The 21880-nt window shown below is 44.9% G+C and overlaps 1 protein-coding gene across 2 annotated transcripts; it reads right to left on the reverse strand.

The window, feature by feature from the left end:
• Positions 1-566: 566 nt before the first annotated feature.
• rhoac (ras homolog gene family, member Ac) lies at positions 567-19933 on the reverse strand. Of its 2 annotated transcripts, XM_015355351.2 has the most exons (6): positions 19826-19904; positions 16648-16749; positions 5836-5991; positions 5080-5200; positions 4154-4284; positions 567-3569 (listed from the first exon to the last, which is right to left on the reverse strand). In XM_015355351.2, the coding sequence occupies exons 3-6, from the start codon at positions 5989-5991 to the stop codon at positions 3396-3398; spliced, it is 582 nt and encodes a 193-aa protein (XP_015210837.1). In that variant the 5' UTR covers positions 16648-16749; positions 19826-19904; the 3' UTR covers positions 567-3395. The 2 variants fall into 2 exon arrangements, with proteins under 2 accessions (XP_015210837.1, XP_069041345.1); XM_069185244.1 differs by lacking the exon at positions 16648-16749 and having other exon boundaries at positions 19826-19933.
• Between the last annotated feature and the right edge of the window lie 1947 nt (positions 19934-21880).

Consider the following 21880-nt stretch of genomic DNA (forward strand, 5'->3'; position numbering starts at 1 on the left):
TGACCATTCTAGAGCCAAATTGCAACACTTTGTTCTCTGTGCAGAGTCATTGGCTGACGTTTTCCTTCTATTAAAGACAAAATACACAAATTTGTTAATAAAGCAAACCTTTTGGATAATTAGAAAAAAAAACAATGATTACAGTTCTCTTGATTTTAATTGGACATACTGTTTGCTTAAATTTTTTTAAAGCAAAAACACCTTTGGATGATTTGCGCAGATGCGTGATTGCCTGTGAAGGAACAGCCGCCCTGTACAAGCGTGTATCTGAGCTCTGTACACGCAATGTGCATCCCTGAACAAGCGTGTATCTCGGCTCTGTATACGTAGTGTGCATCCCTGAACAAGCGTGTATCTCGGCTCTGTACACGCAGTGTGCATCCCTGAACAAGCGTGTATCTGAGCTTTATGCACGTGGCGTGCGTCACTGAACAAGTGTGTATCTCAGCTCTGTGTGTGCAAGCATGAGCAACTGTGTTTGAGCTGCTGGAGGACATGACCATAACTGTGATCAGTCTTCTGCCCCTGTCCAAGTGCGCATCAAAGAGGACACTGCACAAACTCAGTACCCTAAAAACAATTTTTATTTAAAGTAGTTTTAAAAGCAGACTGAGGAAATTCCAAGATGCATTTGTACAAAAGGTAAAGTTATATGCGGCAGATTCTTTTTCTCTCGTGACTTTATTTTAAAAAGAAGTACTTTTAATATAATATTTAGTTTTTCCTTTTTTACATTTTTAAGGTAAGATTCTAGAATTGCAAGAGGGTATTACTGATACAGTACAAGCCAGTAGAATTCCACACAGGGTTAAATATACAGTACAAGAGCAGAAAAAAAGGAAGGAGGCGCAGGGTTTGTACGTGTGAGAGCTAGAGGAAGCTGAACACTTGCCCCCTTCACGTCCCCTGGGCCAGCACAGACAGGAAAATGTGACCAGGACCGGTTTAAAAAACCTTGACTTACTTCAGACTTTATAAATTAGGTAGGTTTTCATATTCCCAAAGAAACGCAGTGAGAAGTTTCAGCACCGCATTTTTCAGTTAACCTTCCATCCCTGTGGACTCCATCACTTGGACACAGGACATTTATTTTCGAATGGAGGACGCTGAGCAAATGTGCAGGTCAACCCCCCTCTTTGGAAATCCTTAAAGACTCCTTAACAAAGGCCGACTGCAATCCTGATGGGTTTGAACTGCACATTTGCCAAGTTCTGTGTTGGCTTTCACCAGTACTCAGAAACTCGTCATCAGTCAGCACAAAGGCCTTAAAGGAAAGTAGGCTAAGCAAAACAAAACCAGGTGTGAATACATCTTATCCAGTCCCAAAAGGAAAAAGCCAAAATCTAGAATATTACATATATATGTAATATTGTATGCATATATATATATAGATAGATATGGGCAGTTGAAAAACCCTCTCACCTCCTTTCATGCTGAAAAGCTCATGCATTGTGCACTGTGGACCTGTACGCAGTTTTTCACCCACTGCTGCAGGGATATCTAGTCACCCATTAGGTAGAAGTCTTACAATATGTGTAAAACAGGTCATTCAAGTCACAACACTTAACTCAAATGTGTGACACAGTCTTCCAGCTCTCCAGACTGTCCAGACTGGAATCTCCATCAGGATTACCCTCTGTAGTCTGACAATGCAGCCCCCTTTACTGTTTATCAAGTGGGATCCTATTTCCTTCGCTGTTCACATGGCTGATTTTATCAAGATTCCCATATCATTTGCTATTCTCAAACAATTAACCCTCTCCCCCAGCCCTTTCACACAGAGCTATCACTGTCAATATTCTGGGAGGAAATGAGGGTGACCCCAGGGCTACAGACTGAGTCCAGTGTCATTTATCTTTTTGTGGCAGGGTTTAAATCGTGAATTAAAATCGCCAGCTTATTTCCTTTTTCAACCCTCTTTTCAAATCCCAGATGCAATCCTGGGACCCTTTCAAAGGATTAGCAAGAACACAAACCCACCGGGGTTACAGGGACAGTGGCTCAGACTGACTTGAACGACTCCGAGGGGCGATTCAATGGAACAGATGGTGAGGAAGGATCCTCCGGACACCGCTGACACACCAGCTCGGCGCGCTCCAGCGAGGGGCCACTGTGTATGGCGAGACCCAGGGGTGGGGCCTGCTCACAAGCTACAGACTACAGGGAGCCTGACAGAGTGGCAGGTCACAACTTGCTGCAGTGGTCTACAGGTGGTGAAGGAGGACAGAGGTGGCAGGAATGTTTGCGAAGAGTCCTTTTAAAATACGCTGCTATGCTTCTTCACACCAGGCTGCCAGACAGGCACCTCATGCCAGGATGTTGCACTGGTTGCAGGCCCTGCCCAGCTTGGAGGGGAAGCAGTGGGTAAGAGGAGAGGGGGGTTACCCCCAGTTTTAAACAACACAAACTCAGTCTTATTAACAACCCATCTGTTAATGTTCAAAATCCTTTATAGTCGTCATTTTTACATGTGGCTGAAGCTCTTAAAACAGTATCTCTGCTTCTATGAGACAGATTTGTGGAATTGAACCAGACAGGAGCAGGAAGATGCCATGAGGAAGGAGCTTCAGTGCTACAGACACAGTGGGGCAGAAACAAGGAGCACATGCAGATCCACCAGTCTACACTGCGGGCCCCTGGCAGTAATGACCGAAACAATACTAGTCCCACACTGCAGATGAAAAAAAGACTGAGGACTTATGGCGAAATGTTAATTTAAACACTTATCCACAACTCAAGATACAGCATCCTCTGCCACTAACACTGCCAAGGGACGTCACCTGTCAGTTTCGCACAACATTCGTCACCCAGTCCGCCGCTAGAGACAGCATTCAAACAATGCCCTCTTCCCCATACCTATCCAGAGTAACAGCTGCGTTAGCAACAGGAACACTGTATCTTGGAGCGCAGCTGACATGTCGTCAGCTTTGAGGAAAAGCCCAGTAAGCAACTTCCATGAGTGCCACAGAAATATTTTGGCTACAAACGATGACATGAGGAACAAAACTTAAAACATTATATAGACATTTGTTTCCAGGGGACCTTTTCTCTGTCGATGACACAACACTGCAGATGTAATTGTTTTGAAGCCAAGTGTTTAAAACTAAGGGCGAGCCTTTGAAGAAAACCAAGTCACTGCTTCTGTGTCCAGCCTGCCTGTGAGGGAGCCCCTCTCATCAGCCAAGGCAACTGTCCATCTGGGAGAGGGAGGCTGTTCCTGGAGAGACGATCCTCTGGTTTGGCGCTAGAGCAGGATCGGATGCGGAGGCATGAGCTCATACCTGGAGTGGGGCAGGACAGCGATGGAGGAGGAAGCTGGGGGGCAGAAGGGGGTTCTTGCTGGTACATTTTCCTTGGCCTGGTTTTCTTTCTCCCTCTTCACTTTTTCCTCTCCTCTATAATAAAAGGCAGGCGTTCTTCTTCCCGCGCTTCTTGGCCTGCAGCGCCGCCCTGGTGGCCATCTCGAACACCTCCCGCACCCCGTCCTTTGTCTTGGCTGAGCACTCCAGATAGCCGAACGCGTTGATGCGGTTCGCCATGTCTCTGCCCTCCTCTGGCTTCACTGGCTCCTGGAGGTGGTAAAGGGAAGAGACTGATCAGCACCCCTGTCTGAGCGACCTCTCCCGCTCACCGTCAAGTTCAACGTTCGGTTTTCACCAGTCATTTCCTTTCTTAGAACCGACATTCAGACAAACACTAGTGATTCTGAATTCTGAACACTGACAGCAAATACAAAACACACTGGTAACATAACATGAAACGGCACCGACTCTGAGGAACTTCAGTCAGCGGTACCACCTGCAGATTTTAATTTTGTTTGCTGTTATTTCACCTTTGGACTTGGACTTAGTACGCTATTATGAACAGGTTTCCTGTGCTGCTATTTCTCCCTGCATGTCATTGCTACAGTGTAGTCTGAAGAGTAAGGCGAGTGTGGGAAAGCCAGTCTGATTGTGACAGATATAAGTTGTAGAGGAACAGGTAAAGGTTTATTCCACGCTGAAAGGACAAGAAAAGAGACACAGCGTTTCGGCTGTGGAGCATTCTTCAGCTTAGCTGCAGCTGGGAAGCATGGCTTCTCCTCCTATGTCAGAAAGCAGGTGCTCTGCCCCTCACAGGCCCTGCGCACTGACAGCTATGGCGCACAGCGTACCTGCTTCATCTTGGCCAGCTCGCGGCGCGTGTGCTCGTCGTTGCGCAAGTCCTTCTTGTTGCCCACGAGGATGATGGGCACGTTGGGGCAGAAGTGCTTCACCTCGGGAGTCCACTTCTCAGGTATATTTTCTGTCAGACAGCATAGTCACAGTTAGACAGGAGCCTACAATGCTAAACTATGGCAGACACAATGTGAAGAAGTTTAAAAAAGAACACAGGCCGTAATTCCAAAACACCTTAAGGAATCGCCATCTAGGGCTTTCACATTCTTCAAACACCTAAATAGCATTTCACTTAATCTGCAATGTGCTCAGTTCTGTTCAGTTAAGTACCTGACTTTTTGTTAATTTAATGGTTTTGTATTTAAATGCAACGTACTTCAATCCATTTTTCAACAGTAAACTACTCATCCTGGAGAGAGCTGCAGGAGACCGCACACTGTCTGTTCTGCTAAATAAATTATATTATTGTGAAATCCCAGCCTTGCTGCCTCACAGCTTGGATCGGGGTTGTGGACTGGAGCTTCTGTGTGGAGTTCCCATGTTCCCCAGGCCTGTAAGGGATTTCTCCAGGTGCCCCAGTTTGTTTCCACCTCCCTAAGGCATGCTGGGTAGGGTGGCTGGTGTCTCTAGATTGACACTGCGTGCCAGCGTGCCCTGCGAGGGTCTAGTGTCCAGCCAGGGCACGGCCCTGCAGCGATCACCTCCAGCCTGCAGACCATCTAGTCAGAAAGGCTCTGCGAGTGGCAGTCAGCTGATGGGTGGAAACCACTCAAACTGATGAGCAAGAGTGAATATTAACACTGGCTCTGTATCTCAGATGTCAGAGACAGAGCTAACAGCCCCGCTCTCTGTACGCTCCGTCAGGTCAGCAGTGGGAGAGCGACGTCTTGCTGCTCTGAGGCAGACGGAGGGCCTCACTTACCCAGGCTGTCAGGGCTGTCGATGGAAAAGCACATGAGGATGACATCAGTGTCAGGGTAGGACAGGGGCCTGAGACGATCATAATCTTCTTGCCCAGCTGTGTCCCACAGTGCCAGCTCCACCTGTGAGAACAGCAACACCATTCAACTGAAAACCCCCTCTTTCTACACACACCGCTTGGTTGTAGTGGAGAAAAATTCTTTATCTCACTTTTAGAAACATGGAACTTATGGAACATAATCTTAAATTACATTTCTGCATCTCAAGAACATCATAATGTTTTGTGTTTCTAGGGGTCTGTTGTGGATGGCTGGTTCAGAGCTCCCGCTGGTGGCCAAGGAGGTCCAGTTCAGAGCTCCCGCCGGCGGCCAGGAGGCCAGGAGGCCCGGTTCAGAGCTCCCCCTGGCAGACAGGAGGCCAGGAGGCCCGGTTCAGAGCTCCCCCTGGCAGACAGGAGGCCAGGAGACCCGGTTCAGAGCTCCCGCCGGCGGCTAGGAGGCCCGGTTCAGAGCTCCCGCCGGCAGGCAGGAGGCCCGGTTCAGAGCTCCGGCTGGCGGTCAGGAGGCCGGTTCAGAGCTCCGGCTGGCGGCCTGGCGGCCCAGTTCAGAGCTCCCGCCCGCAAGCGGGAGGCCCGGTTCACAGCTCCGGCTGGCAGGCAGGAGGCCCGGTTCACAGCTCCGGCTGGCAGGCAGGAGGCCCGGTTCAGAGCTCCCGCCGGCAGACAAGAGGTCTGGGCCTGGTGGTACCCGTTACTCACCTGCTTGCCATCCACCTCGATATCGGCTACGTAGTTCTCAAAGACAGTAGGCACGTAGACCTCAGGGAACTGGTCCTTACTGAAGACAATGAGAAGACAGGTCTTGCCACAGGCTCCATCCCCCACGATCACCAACTTCTTACGTATTGCAGCCATCTTCAAAAAAGAAGCAGGGGTTCAGGACACTGGCAAGGGCACTGCTAACCTCAGAGGAAAACAGTCACACAGAACCCCAGAAACATCAAAAAGGCTGGTTTAAACATCTGCAGCACACTGAAGTGCAGTTCTGTTCGATAACACGAAACCCCTGATGCTAATGCTACTGCAACAGCATCTAGCTCCAACCAAACAAACTCAGACCACTGTAGTGGAAATCTAATGAGTTAATTGATTCTTAAAAATGTAGAGAGCTTTACAAAAAAATATATTGGTGCTTTTAGATAATATTTCAAGGATATAACTGCTATGCTACAGTACGTGCAGAATTTTAGAAAACAGTTCGTCAACAAAGTACACTGTTTAGGTTAGTTTAGAAGACAATGTACCAAAACAATATATGCTGTCTGGGTCATTAGAATTAGCTGAAAGTAACTGATAAACTTTGAATAACAAATCTAGTTTTCTTCTCTCGCTCTATGATGTAATCTGTTTTCTCTTAGAGAAAGGGGAAGTTTTAGAAGGGACCAAGTGCTGAACTTTTTTACAGCGCAACGTCTTATAAAAACCCTGTACTGCTTGTAACAAATTGAGTCTCTGGTTGCACTTGGCGAAGTGGCAGCAGGGCTCCCAATATTGCAATATTGAAATAAAGACCTTACTCAGGTGAGAACTCTCTCTTGTGGCTTCCTTGATAGTTATATTTCCATGACAGTTTGGGGGCTCGTCCGGGATCACAAACCTGAACGCGAACGGCTGCTGAAACTCCATCCGGACCCGGACAATTTTAGCAAATTGGACGAACCTCGGAGGATAAACTGTTTATCCTTCCAGAGACGCGTCTGGAGAATTGGCAGCTGTCTGACGTCAGTAAGTGATCCTTAAAAATTAATAGTTTGAGAAGCGAGCCACAGGGGTGTTCTCACGCGGGTTTGATGAGTCTGGGACTCATATAAAGAACTTATCTTAACACAGACGTGTGGTTTTTGCTCTGCGGAGTAGTTAATGTGATAAGGTTCTAAAGTAAGGCACCGATCGGTAAAAATGGGAAATTAAAATTCAAAGACGAAAATGGGACCGAGCAGTCCAGCAAAAGTACATGTACGACAAATTCGGAGAAACAATTATAGCCTGGGTTAGGGAAAAAAATTATGTTCATGAACTGTAAAGCTAGGGTAATAGGTGTAAGGGAACTTGCACATAATTTATATATGATAATTAGGGGCCCATAACTATGAAGGATCTTTGTAAGTGAATCAGAATGGACAGAGGAAAGTTGAATTAGGAAAAAGAAGTTTCCTGAAGAAGGGGAAACTTAGAAGAGAAGGAGAAGAAATGAAAGAAAATGAATTGGAAAACTTATTTAATGGAAAGAGGAATCACAGAAATAATGGGAAGCTTAAAAAAAAGACTAGTCTTGAAACTAAAGAACAGCAAACTGCAGCTAAAGTCATGGCCATGCGTACTAAAAAGAAAAAGTCTCCACCGAAATTAGAAAGCGGTCCGGAGCCACTTGTTTGTGAAATACCAATGTGCACTTTTTCAGGTCCAGAAGGAACTCCAGCATATGTACAGTACATTGACATTGGTCTCCTAGTGAATTATTTGCATTAGTTAAGTCTTTTCCTTATGATCGTAAAGAATTTAGAAGAAAGACAAGCGCCTTGTTCTTGATTGTCTTAAGCCTAATTATAGTGACATAACCTTGTTGCTAGATCATATTGTTCCTAAAGGTTTATAACGTCCTCTAAAAAGGAGGCAGATTGGCGGATACGTGACCCAAATGATGAAGAAGTATCCATCTAAATTAAACCACACGGACATGGGGAGGAAAAGTTAGGCGGCCGCTTCTAAAAAGAGGTAAGGACTCCTCTTTTCTAAAAAGTCCCTTGTCCTCTCCATGTTGCTGTGGTGGGTTCAGGGTTTTCCTGAAGCTGAAGCGAGTACAACAGAAAAATGAGTTAATGGTGTATGTGTTTTAGATGCCTGTTTTGTGAAGGTGGGGTAGAAAAGGAGGGATTGCTGAAGGAATAGCATCTCGCCCTGCCCGTGCGAAAAAATCCAGGTGTTGCATCCTGGTACACGACTGCAGTACGGCTGAAGGTAGTAACTACAGTAGAACTGTACTCGCAGAAGAGCCGAAAATGGTAACTCGATTCAACTGTGTGTTTAAAGCCAGGATTTCGAACCTGGTCCATGTTCCCGAATTGTGATAGTTCGTCAGTTTGTCTCGACTGGGGGATTCCGCGGGGCACGTGGGAGACATGAAAATGGTTTGGTGTGAAGGGAAAAAAAGTTTGATTAATCCAAAGTGAAACTTAAAAGAAATATTGACTGTCAGACGGAATTTAGGCTGAACAGGAATGTAGAAAAGTGTATGAACCTTTGGATAAAAATATTTAGAGGAATATTTGAGAATTCAACAGAATATCATAGATGAGACGGAAAAATCCCTGATGGAAAAGCTAAAAGCAATGGCTGAACGAAACGAAGTTGTATATGTAGAAAAAGAGAAAGCAAAAGAAGAAATAGAACGCCTTGAGAGAGAATCTGGGAGAAGGGTGGGAATTAGTGTGGAGATTTTTGAAAGAGCATTTCCCACCGAAAACTGATTAGAGAAAAGTAACAGCATGTCAGCAGAAGGAAGTGAGGATGTTTTCAGATTTTACAGAAAGGTTTATAGCTTTATGGATAGTATACTCGGGGTTAGCCGATGAAAAGGAAGTGAATAAAGATACTTCCACAGTAATAAAACAAATTTACTTGAGTGGGTTAAAACCTGATGTTGCCAAGAATGTGCAACTATGCTTTCCTGATATTACAAACAGAGACAGATGTGATTTAATAACTCGCGAAGCATGCATGCAGAAGTGCGAGCGCTGCAAATGGGAGGTAAAAAGACTCCCAAGGAGGAGAAAAGGGAGCCGCCAGTTTGTCGAAATTATTGTGCGACTTTAATGTTATACCGAGATATAAAACCTCAAAGACAAAACTACTAATAAGCTGGTGTGCAGTTACTAAAAAAAATGTGTTTTTTGGAGAAATTGTAAGAAAGAGGCTTGATTTCACAATTAAAGAACTTGTCAGAAGCTGAAACGAGAGCCGTGTGTGAACTAACAGTTTTAATCTAGTAAACCCCTCTGTAGCCTTCCTAAATTTATCTCAGGATTTAAATAAAAGTGAAATAATCTTACAGTGTGCAGTAACTGTGGGGCACAGGAGCACAGCTGTCCTGTTTTTAGACTAAAACAGCATAAAGATATGATATAACGTTTTCTAACGGATAACAGGAGGCTACAGGAGAAGGAGTGCAAGGGTTGTGTTTAAAGCAAATATAAGCTGTCACAGTCTGCTTGGGTAAAGATGTACAGTTTCAACTACTGATGTGGGTGGGGGACACCCCAGACCTATTTTAGGCCCAGACTGCAGCATTTTATAAGGAATTACTGCATGAAATAGGATTTATGTAAACTAACTCAATAGAGTTATGTGATATTGTGATTGTTTTACCTAATGAGGGAATCCATAAGGCCGGGCTACTCCAAGTATTGGATCTTGAGAAGAAAAAAAAGGAGTATAAAACCAACTACATGATAAAGCCAGGGTGAATGCCTTCTCAGAACGAGCTTGTCTAGTGACGTATTGGTTTAAGGGGGGTAGTGCAGTCTAAAGACAAAATTGCCTTGACCCCTGCAGCAGAAACCGTTTTTGATGTTTTGAAACAAGCTTTCTTGCAGGCACTGGCCCTGGACAGGATTCCCTCAGACGGAACATCTGTATGTAATCTGTATGTAAGTGAAAGAAATGGGTTATTATTATTCAGGACCCCTTGATGCGGTGGCCAAGGGGCCGTGTTTATGTGTTGTGCAGGCTACCTGCCTGGCTGTATAAACTGTGAATAATCTGGTGTAGAACTAGCAGACCGAATGAAAAGATTTAATTGAAACTTGTAAATATGCTAAATGGAAAATTGTAGCAATTTATATAGACTGTATATATACATTTGGTGTATGCCACAATTTTGGATGGCAGTGAAGGAATAGGGATTTCCCCAACATGGCAGGGACTCCAGTTAAGAATGCTGGGTTTGTCTCTGAACTGTTAGAAGCTTTGCAGCTGCTGACTGAAGTAGCTGTGGTAAAGTGTAAATCACATAATAAAGAAATGTTTCCAGTAACTCGAGGGAACAACTTTGCAGATGTAGCTGTCAGGTGAGCAGTACTTGTAGAACAGGAGTCTGAGACCCCTGTGAGACCTCTGTTGGTGAAAAGGGGACAGCTACAGGATATTCAGGCTGAGGCCTCTAAAGCAGAGAAAAGGACATGGTTAGAAAAGAGTGTGGTGCTACCAGCACACTGGACGCTCTGCATGCCCTCACAGCCTAATGCCCTTTATAGCTCGACAAATGCACTCTGTCGGACACCTGGGTGGGGACCGTGTTTGAAGCAGTAGCCACTTATGTGGTATCTCAATGTGATGCTTATCAAAGGAACTCAACTACAGTTCAGGTGCAGGTGCTACAGCTCAAAAGGCCTGCTCCTGAGAACCTTTCATGCAGTAGCAAATGTTTACAATTTACATTTGTAAAGGGAAACCTTGGCTCTTATAATCTGTTTTCCCAGTGGGTTGCTGTCACTGCCTCTGTGTCTACCAAACACTTGATGATGGAGATAAGCCCTCGGTGGGCACTGACCTACCGCTTGTATTATGATCAAGGGACAGGCTGTGGCTGGATTATTCGGGGTGAGATGGACTGAGATCACCCTCAGTCTGCTGGAACAGTGGAATGAAGGAACAGAACTCTAAAAGATCAACTAGACATCAGACTGAAGGAACGCCATGGAATGCGGGCTGGATCAAACAGAACTGTGTAATAGAGCCTGTTTGATATCATCACAAGCCAATTAACAAAACTTCCTGGAGGGATGAATTTGGCTAATGGATTGTTGAATTTGCTAATTCTCTATTGTAGTATTGTAGGTTGTTAATTGAAGTGGTGCATGGGGCTGGTGAACAGGTGCTGGACACTTGGAGACCTCCAGTAGAGGGAAGACACGACCTGATACCTGGCGAGTGGGTGTGGTGAGGAAGATATACCCTGCCAGATGTTTCAACCCTGCTGGGAAGGACCATATCAAGTGCAACTGACTATCGACTCTGCCATCTGAGTGACAGGACGAGATCGCTGGATCTACGCATTGCGCCGACACCGAACCACTGCACCAGAGACTGAGTGAACATTAATTATTATATTGTAACTGTTTCTGTGTTTGTTGAGCTTCCTGAGGGGGGGCGACAGTGTACCTGTTAAGTGTAATGAGTTTTACTTTGATAAAATGGGGATATGGAATCAATACTTTATCAGTCAGCCACAAATAATAATCAGAGCTCATGTTGGGATTGTATTGCTATAGAAGATGCTCATGGGAGTAATCCCCTTTGATAGAGGTGATTATTTAATTAATTAATTGCTTACACTTATATAGCGCTTTTCTGGACACTCCACTCAAAGCGCTTTACAGGTAATGGGGACTCCCCTCCACCACCACCAATGTGTAGCATCCACCTGGATGATGCGACGGCAGCCATAGTGCGCCAGAACGCTCACCACACATCAGCTATCAGTGGGGAGGAGAGCAGAGTAATGTAGCCAATTCATAGAGGGGGATTTATTAGGAGGCCATGATTGGTAAGGGCCAATTGGAAATTTGGCCAGGACACCGGGGTTACACCCCTACTCTTTTCGAGAAGCGCCCTGGGATTTTTAATGACCACAGAGAGTCAGGACCTCGGTTTTACGTCTCATCCGAAGGACGGCGCCTGTTTACAGTATAGTGTCCCCATCACTATACCGGGGCATTAGGACCCACACGGACCATTTAGGTTTATTGGCATGGGTAAATAGCCCTGCTTTTAGTCTGAGTGTAACTCAGATATATTAAAATGGAAATAACTGTATGCTCCTCGCTATAATCACAGTTTTAGGCCATTCTCTATTAGGGTGATAGACAGCTGTTTAGGTGAGCAAAGACTAAACAGTACTTGTATTCTAGACAATTATTAGCAAATGAATAACTTAGCAAAGTACATCTATGATGAAGAAAAATATATATCATAATTATAATCCAGATATTTGGGGCATTGGTGCATGGCTACAGTCTGTGCTAGGAACCTGGAGAGGGTCTCTGGTTCAATACATATTTGTGTGTCTGGTATTATTCGTTATGATCATACTGTTAATATCCTGCTTGAAAAACATGTGGACTAAAGCTGCTGCTTCTGTGCTAATTGTACGCCCTGAAGGGATCATGAAGGTAAAAAAAAAATGTAGAGAAAGGTTCTCCTATCTAGTGGCAGAACCTGATGGGTAGAACAATATAGTTTTAAGGGGGGTTACCCTTGGGAGTGATTCCCATAGATGCACATTATTATTATGGTTTGTTTGTTTATAATAAGATGTTTTGCAGGAACGGACCAAAGAGAAATTTTACAACTTCAGCTAGAATTGTTCTGCAAAACGGCACAGCTGAGGCAGTGGAACAATGTGTAGATTTTTCTAAGAGTTATTACCCAGCTGTTGACCAATCTTGTAAAAAAAAAACCCTAAGAAAAATGCTGGGCTCCAGCCCACAGGGATTTACCTGTGCTGTAAGAACTAATGCGTGAATAAGTAGACTGGATTCTGGTGAAAGACAGGAAAAAGAGGTGGTGTTCGCTCAGGTGGAGGGGGCCGTGCCAGGTGCCCTGAATTCATGCTTCCCACTGTAAAAAGGTCACAAACGAACTGAGCAAAGAGCAGGAGTGATGTCTCCACAGGGATAGATGGGGATCACATGCTTGGGACTGATGTGCACAGCCTTTTTCCTTTTTATGTGGAAGCCTGTCACCCAGAAGCCCAGAAAGAGGAAGAATCTAAACGCGAAGCCTCTTTGTATACAAACTGGCTGAATGAAACTGATAATGAGGGGGAATGTTTTTCTTTAAGTTACTAACACCGATTATAGTAGCTGTGATACTTGTATTTCTGTTTTTGTGTTGCTGTACAAAATATATTATTCCAATGCTTTGAAATATGGTAATTAATATGTTTGCGCATCAGTATGTTCTGATAAAAACGGAAGAATCTGAAGTATGGGAGCCTCCTGGGAGTCCATATGAAGAATCTAACTTTTAATCATTTTCAAGAATAAAAAGGAGGGAATTGTAGTGGAAATCTAATGAGTTAATTGATTCTTAAAAATGTAGAGAGCTTTACAAAAAAATATATTGGTGCTTTTAGATAATATTTCAAGGATATAACTGCTATGCTACAGTACGTGCAGAATTTTAGAAAACAGTTCGTCAACAAAGTACACTGTTTAGGTTAGTTTAGAAGACAATGTACCAAAACAATATATGCTGTCTGGGTCATTAGAATTAGCTGAAAGTAACTGATAAACTTTGAATAACAAATCTAGTTTTCTTCTCTCGCTCTATGATGTAATCTGTTTTCTCTTAGAGAAAGGGGAAGTTTTAGAAGGGACCAAGTGCTGAACTTTTTTACAGCGCAACGTCTTATAAAAACCCTGTACTGCTTGTAACAAATTGAGTCTCTGGTTGCACTTGGCGAAGTGGCAGCAGGGCTCCCAATATTGCAATATTGAAATAAAGACCTTACTCAGGTGAGAACTCTCTCTTGTGGCTTCCTTGATAGTTATATTTCCATGACACCACCTTCACTAGCAAACGCACTCCCTCTTGCTTGTTAATGATCAGCAACCAATGTCAAACCATGAAAGTGACACCACAAACACTTTCCTCATCTTTCAGTTTTCCACTCAAGCAGTTGAGTTTTAGACTCTGATAAAATCTGTATGAACATACAAAAACACACCCAGCAAGCTCAATACACTCACAGCCAGATAAACATTCACACTGTAATGCCACGCACACAGCACTACATCAAAAATAAATCGTGGGCTAACTTATTAATGGACAGAAGCTGGGGCTGCCCAGTGCCACACCACTCACACTGCATTATTTTTAAAGCACAATATGATTTGAGCTAACATTAGCAACAAGAAATGATGAATAATAACAATTTAGTTTTAAGGAGCAAAATGTAGAACATTTCCAGAATCACTGGTAAGTGATGTTGAACAGTTGTTGATCAAGGCATCTAAATACCATCTGACTTCAGATGAACCTCCGCAGCAAATGTGAAGAATTCTGTTCGCATTATACAGATGTTAACAGGAGAGACATTTGCAGGCAGCATTTCCTAGATGATTAAAAACATTTTTGATGTCTTACATTTTTTGAGTAATTGTGAAACTAAAATGAATTAGTTCAGTAACTGTAAATTTTTTTCACTGTAATATCTAATAAAAACATGCTTGCCTTACCAATAAATGTTCAGTAAAGCCCTGGGATATTTCAGTGTTTAGTTTTCCTACAAATGATTCAGTGATAACACACTTGCACCATGACATTTGTCTGGTATTACTGCTCGGGTGCAGTTATTGTGCCCCAGCTGTCACTGAGCGTCTCCTCTGCAGTGACAGGTTGCCACTGAAGGCCAGCGCCCTTCTGGCTCGTTCAGTGTTTTCTGTGGTTATGTGACGCAAACAGAATAAAGCACAATGCAATGCAAACAGCCTCCTGGCTGGAGAACGTTTCTCAAGCAAACGTACTCGCAGGCATACTGCAAGAGAACCGAGTGTGTTTGTACAATGCAAAAAGGAAGCCAATGGAACTTTCACTTTGAGAAACAACTTACAACTTAACAAATTACAAAGAGAGTCTTTAATATCCCCAAGGGGCAATTTGTCTTACAGCAGCAGACAACATAAAGATAAAAATACACATATCCACGATCAAGAGAATCATTTGTTAAGCATGTTTATTGCCAGAGGTATAAATGCAAAATTATACCTCTCAGGTTTTAAATGGGGAAATCGGTGTTCTGATGGGGGTAATTGGAATTCATTAACAAAATGTGTGAAGGGTCCTCTAGGACGGGAGATGTTTTACACACAACTGCTAACTGGTAGACCTGGGACAGGGTCTAGATCAGCACCATTGACTTTCTGACACAGTTTGACAAGACTCCCCAGCTTGTTCTTACTCCCCAGATTCAAATTCAAAAACCAGCAGATGAGGGTAAACGTTGAAGCAGAGTCAACAAAAGACTGATGAAACATGATCAACAATGAATTATCAACCTTAAAATATTTTTGCTTAAGAAACAGACCCTCTTGCCATTTTTGGAAAACAGAATTAATATTTGCCCCAAACTTAACCTGCAATCTAGAACAGTCTCCAAAAACCCATATTTATCTATCATCTCCTCTGCTTCCTCCCTGATGTAGGTTTGAGTGAGGGTCTTTCCTTTAGAGCAACTGAGACATTCAATTATAAACAGTTTTGTTCATAGAAAAGTGCTTTGTAACTTCCTGTCACTGGATCCACTGTTCAAGGTTACATCACTAGCTAAACTTGTACCAGCTGGGCTTCTCAATACAGCTCGATATAATGTAGCCAAACAACCCCAATTATTTAATTCCATTATTTAATTTAATTTGACAAGATTTTCATTTTAAGATCAAGGTAAGAAATATGGATTATGTAACTATGTAGTCAATGGTTTGACTGAAAACTTTACTCTGCATTTTTTATGGCAAACTGGACAAGCACAGCAACTGAAATGTATATGTAGAGACTCACACAGCTTCCAGATTTACCGACGTACAGCAGAGGTCAGACACAGTAGCTGTTGTCTTACTTGGAGCAGAAACTCCAAGAAGTAGCTTCTACTTCAAGGGACAAGGAATATAATTCACAAAGAGAGGCTTTCTTCAAAAATGCTGACTCAGGCATATGAAATGTGGTCGTACAGACATTTTTAGAGTGTAAGAAAAATTGCAAACAGAACAAGAACAGTTATCACATCCTGCACATTTGGGTGTTTAATAGCTGAGTGAAACTAACATTTCATCAAGCTGATTCTAAAGAGTATTCAGAGTTTGGGCCCGAAACATCTGACTGAAAAGACGATCCTAGTTCCCCAGTTCTCTCTGTGTAAAGAAACAGTTCACGCCCTTGGTCCTAAAAGAATTCCTCTGTAGTTTACAAGTGGGACTGCTGAGCTGACCATATCTACACCCCTCCAGATCGTACGCCCTGGAGATGATGTGCTGTTTCCTGTTAACCACATTCTGATCCATGTGCTTACTTTACCTTTGACGCCTACAACTTTTAGATTGAAACTCAAAGACAGGATATTTGATGTTTTATGGTTATTATCTGTCTATTTATTCAAAGAACTTCAGGCCTTCACCTTCTAAATCCACAACGGCCGCCTCTTCAAGTGCCACTTCTTACTGAGCACTCTTCTAATTTGACTGTTGTTCCTAGGACTCTCCTGTTAACAGAAGTATGAATGCTTGGCCTATAATTTCCTGGATTCCACATTGTCCTTTTTTTGATTAATTATTGAAAAACACTCCTCTTTTCCTTAAAACCGACCTGGAAAAAGTCATTTGGCTTCAGTGATTTGCTGTGAGCCACTTAGCCCCTGGGGTGCCTCTGTGTCAAATGAGCACAGCGATGTAACTACCTGCAGCAATGACCAAATACTGATGGAGCTCCATCAGCAACAAAAAGGGCTTTACAGACCTGTTCGTGTAGGAATACCTGGCGTGTTCCTGACCTGTTCCTGTAGAAATACCTGGCGTTTTCCTGACCTGTTCCTGTAGAAATACCTGGCGTGTTCCTGACCTTTATTAAAGAATAAAGGAAAATTTTCTATGTTGTGGTCTCAGCTCCCAATGGTTCCATCAGGTTTATTCCCTTAATAGTGCTTTGGCTGTCTCTAAAGAGTAGATCAATAAGAGCATCTTCCCAAGTATGCTGGCCTTTACAAACCGGGCTGAGGAGAAAATAATGAAACAATTCTCCCAGTACACGGTCACCTTTTCTACATTTCCTGATTACAAGCAGCTTCTCCTGGTAATATCAGTGTTTAACCGCCAACACAATGAATTGCTGTGGATGTTACAATAAATATGGTGATTAGGATTTTCAAAACAATCTTAACATTCTTAGATGTTAGTAAGGGATCCTGAGAAAAGGACAAAAGTTACAAAGGCACACTTTACTGAGAAATTAACACAAATACTTCTATGAGAATTGGAATGACAGGTTCACCATTATTTAGTTGTAATAATCATCTGCTGTATCTCAGTTAAAAAGAACAGAATAAGACATGCTCCATAATACACTAGGAGGGCTTGAAGATGAAAAACATTTCTACTGATGTCAGCCGATACAGTTACCAGAATTTACAACACAAACAGCAGGAAAACAGGCCTTTACTCTGCAAGACGTCCAATTCATTCATCGCTGCAACATGGGCTGGCCCAGCCTCTCCTCTTCGCTTGACCTCACATTCATGAGCTGTGCACTTGTTCCTCTTACTCTCGCCATCGCACGCCAGCCCCACTGTTGACTGGACTTGCTCGTGCGTTGCACAGCAGGGGCTGACTGCAGTCGCCCCCGTGCCTGACACAGCACCACACTCTCACACCGGGAAACACACGGCACAGTCCCACCCCTCACGCTGCTCCGGACGCAGTTCCGCTGTCAGAACGTTACACCTTTAATGCCAACAGACAGCAATCGCACAAAAACAGCTCCTTCTGCACTGGCAGAAACCCATCAGCTCTCTGCATGAGAAGGGGGTAACTCACAACACTGCGGACCTGTCCTGACCCACGAGTAGAAAACAGCGCTCTATGGTCCATGCCTGTTGTTTAGCCCCTAGCGTTTCTAATTCCCCGTTTAGCCCACCCTCCCTGTTCCCTCTCGTATCTGTTCTGTAGCCTGAGATTTTTCATACTGAAGGGGTAGAGGGCGAGACTATAACCCACCTTTCTAAACAAAGGTATCCTTTAATTTTATATTTGCCGTGATCATCTTCCTTTGCCAGCAGCCATATCACCCTGCAACTCACAACTGGCAACCCACTGAAGCTAAGCAGGTGTGAGCCTGGTCAGTACCTGGATGAGAGACCTCCTGGGAAAGGTTGCTGTTGGAAGAGCTGTTAGTGGGGCCAGCAGGGGGCGCTCACCCTGCAGTCCACGTGGGTCCTAATGCCCCAGTATAGTGACACTATACCGTAAACAGGCGCCGTCCTTCGGATGAGACGTAAAAAAACAAGGTCCTGACTCTCATTGATCAGGCCGTTTCTCGAAAAGAGTAGGGGTGTAACCCCGGTGTCCTGGACAAATTTCCCATCGGCCCTCACCAATCATGGCCTCCTAATAATCCCCATCTTTGAACTGGCTTCATTACTCTGCTCTCCTCCCCACTGAGAGGAGGGTGAGGGTTCTGGCGCACTATGGCTGCCGTCGCATCATCCAGGTGGGGCTGCACACTGGTGGTGGTGGTGGAGGGGAGTCCCCATTAACTGTAAAGCGCTTTGAGTGGAGTGTCCAGAAAAGCACTATATAAGTGTAACAATTATTATTATTACTATCATTCCCTTAGTTTCAGTTACTTTCAGAAAGCCATAGTTCCCTATTAAACTTGAGGTCTTACATTTTATTCCTTATGCTTTGAGCAGGTAACGTATAAACATGTGAAACAACACGCCCATTGTTAAATTTGTTCCTATTGTGGATGAGATCTTTTCTGAGTTTTTTATCAAAACTGGCCTGTTCTGAGCTTCCTGCTCCTCTTTTGTCCTCAGAAAAAAAAGTTTGGAGTGACAATTATTAGGATTAAAGGTCAGCAGTGTTAAATACTGCAAGATCAGTACAGGGACAGGTTAAAACATCTGAACTTCTCCTGAACTGGAGAATGGAAGCACACAATACACACAGTTGTGATTTGAAAGACCAAACTGTCTAAAATCAATAACTGTAGCTATTCTTTATGGACACTGAAAATAATTGAGAACTGCATCAGCTATTATTAAAGTACACACGATCTTAAAGGATCAGAGGGAAGGGAATACGCGTGACGAAGGTCTTGTGTTGGAACAGCGTGCTGGTCACCTTCACGCAACAATACCAGGGTAGAGTGTGTGTGTGTGTCTCACACACGGAGGCAGGAGCTGGCGGAGCTCTTGAGCGCAGACACCCGGCCGGCTGGAGCCGGAAGTGCAGATGCGGAAGTGGGGCCTGACCGGAAGGTGAATCCTTCCCAGCTTACAGAGAAAAAAAAACTCCCTCGATCGCGTAATCGTATTAAGCCCGAGAGCTGCTCCGTGTCCTGTATTAACGCCCCCCCGCCGCCCGCCCCCCTGTCCCCCCCCCGGGGCGATCTGAGCCCGGGGTCCCGCGAGCGCCGAGCACGCGCCGCCCCGCCCAAACCGCCTCCGCCGGCAGAGACGCTGGTTCGACGGAAACCCTTCAGGGCGGCTGCGGGCTGAGGTACAGTCTCCCCCCCCCGCGGACCGAGCCGCGACTCGGCATCTGTGTTCGCGGCGCAGCCCCAGAGCGGAGCCCTCCCCGGCCCAGCGCCCCGCAGCCCGGCCCGCGGCTGGGCCCCCGCCCGGCAGCGCACAGCCAGCCCGCCCTTCCCGCAGACTGCGCTGGGTTACTGGCCGCCAGCTCACGGCCCGCGGAGAGCAGGAGCCCGCACAGCCGGCCGGGGAGCACGCATTCCGCGATCCAACTTTCTTTTTCCTCGAACTCGGAGTCTTTATTGTTGTTGTGGGCTTCTCAAGGAACTGGATAACCCCTCCTTATATATTCTTTCAAAATCGGACGCACATCGATACTAGACACCACCGTGACCCGGCGTGCGCCCTTCTGAACAAGTTAAACATGTTAAAATAAAAAGACTTTACCGTTTGTTGTCGGTCTCTGACTCTCCTCTTTCCTTTTTCTTTTCCTGTCCGACTCTCACGCTCCGCCCCCTTCGTCCCTGCCACGCCGAGCTACCCGCCTACCGGCGCCGCGCTCCACCAATCGCACACGCAGGTTTCTGGATTTGCGCCCAAGCAGCCAATCGCAAAGCGTGTTTGGTCACCTTTCTGCTTTTTTGTAGTGACGAAAGGTGTGACGGCAAAGCGATCCGACGATCCAATCAGGGACGAATGTTGACTATACTGGCAGTTCTATGCGGCCAATGGAAGAGGGCGAAAAAGGCGGAACCCGAGTCCAGCGAGTCTCGGCGAGAGAAAAGGGAGACGGTGAGCCGGCTGTCATTGCGTGCTGCTGGCAGCGATATTAAACCATGTTTATACGGCATTTCATTGGCACTTTTCCTAATTCTACAACAGGAAAATCATATTTTCAATTATCCACAAAGCTTCTTCGATTTGTCATGTCAAATATAGACATGACTGAGTCTGATATACTTTCAGTTAAAATACAATACCATGACACCATTACCAAGTCCTGATAAAAAAACAACTTGGGAAATGGCCACTAGGTGATCTGTACACAAAGGGTGGTGAGGGTGTGAAACAAGCTGCCCAGACATGTTGTTGGAGCCAATACCCTGGTAACCTGCTAACCCATCGGTTCTGTGGTGTAATGAATAGCACTCTAGACTCTGAATCCAGCAATCCAAGTTCAAACCTTGGTGGAATCTGAACTGCAGCTAAATCGGATGAGCAGTTTTTGGGCTGAGTGGTGGCTCATTGGCTAAGGATCTGCGCCTGTGCTATAAGGGTGACGGTTCAAATCGCGTGGCCGGCAGAGGAATCCTACTCCCTGAGCAAGGCCCTGAACCCCAATTGCTCCAGGGGTCCTGTATAAATGGCTGACCCCGTGCTCTGTCCCCAAGCTTTTCTCCCTGTCTCTGTCTCATGGAGAGCAAGTTGGGCTTTGTGAAAAGACAAATTCAAGATTTCTTTATTTTCCATATACAACAAGTGTATTAGAATGCTTACTCCATCAGCTGGATCAAATTCAAATTCCTAATACAAGAAATTGTATATGTCTAATAAAGTGATCTGATCTGATCTAAAGACACAGCTGGATGAGATCCTGGGATCTATTGACTACAAACAGCCAAAGAGGCTAGATGGGCAGAATAACTCCTCTCATTCATAATTATTCTGTTCTCTTGTTTTGCACTTAGAATTAGCAAATATTAAAATTAAATTAATTTTAATACAGACTCTAATTACTCTTCAGTTTCTTAACTATTTGAGAAAATTGTATCCAAATTAGTTATTTCCTATACAAACTTGGGTCACAGTCAATTTCAATTATCACTGAGCTCCTGTCCTCCCATGTTAAGCAGGAAAGAAACAAAACAAAACCTAACTTGAAATCTGCAGTTTTTTAGCTCTGAAAATTATTTGAGGAAAAGCGTGTTTCAGTAAAGATGAAAACCAGGAGACACCAAGGTTGCAAGTAAGGACTGTCTGGGGGGAGTGACCAGAGGTGTGTCCAGAGGGACTGTCCCAGGGAGAGATCAGAGGTGTGTCCAGAGGGACTGTCCCAGGGAGAGATCGGAGGTGTGTCCAGTGGGACTGTCCCAGGGTGTGACCAGAGGTGTGTCAAGAGGGACTGTCCTAGGGAGAGACCAGAGGTGTGTCCAGAGGGACTGTCCCAGGGAGAGACCAAAGGTGTGTCCAGGGGGGCTGTCCCAGGGAGAGACTGGAGGTCTGTCCAGTGGGACTGTCCCAGGGTGTGACCAGAGGTGTGTCCAGGGGGACTGTCCCAGGGAGAGACTGGAGGTGTGTCCAGGGGGACTGTCCCAGGGTGTGACCAGGGGTGTGTCCAGGTACTGTCCGAGGGCAGAGAGAGACCATAGGTGTGTCCAGGGACTGTCCCAGGGGGAGACTGGAGGTGTGTCCAGGGCAGTGGAGGAATCAGGACTGTTTCTCGTCTCTCTGGTGCCAGGCTGCTGAACATGGGGCTCTTCTAATACACCGCACTGTCCTACA

The sequence above is a fragment of the Lepisosteus oculatus genome, chromosome 2 (genome assembly GCF_040954835.1).
Source record: "Lepisosteus oculatus isolate fLepOcu1 chromosome 2, fLepOcu1.hap2, whole genome shotgun sequence".
Taxonomy (NCBI): domain Eukaryota; kingdom Metazoa; phylum Chordata; class Actinopteri; order Semionotiformes; family Lepisosteidae; genus Lepisosteus; species Lepisosteus oculatus.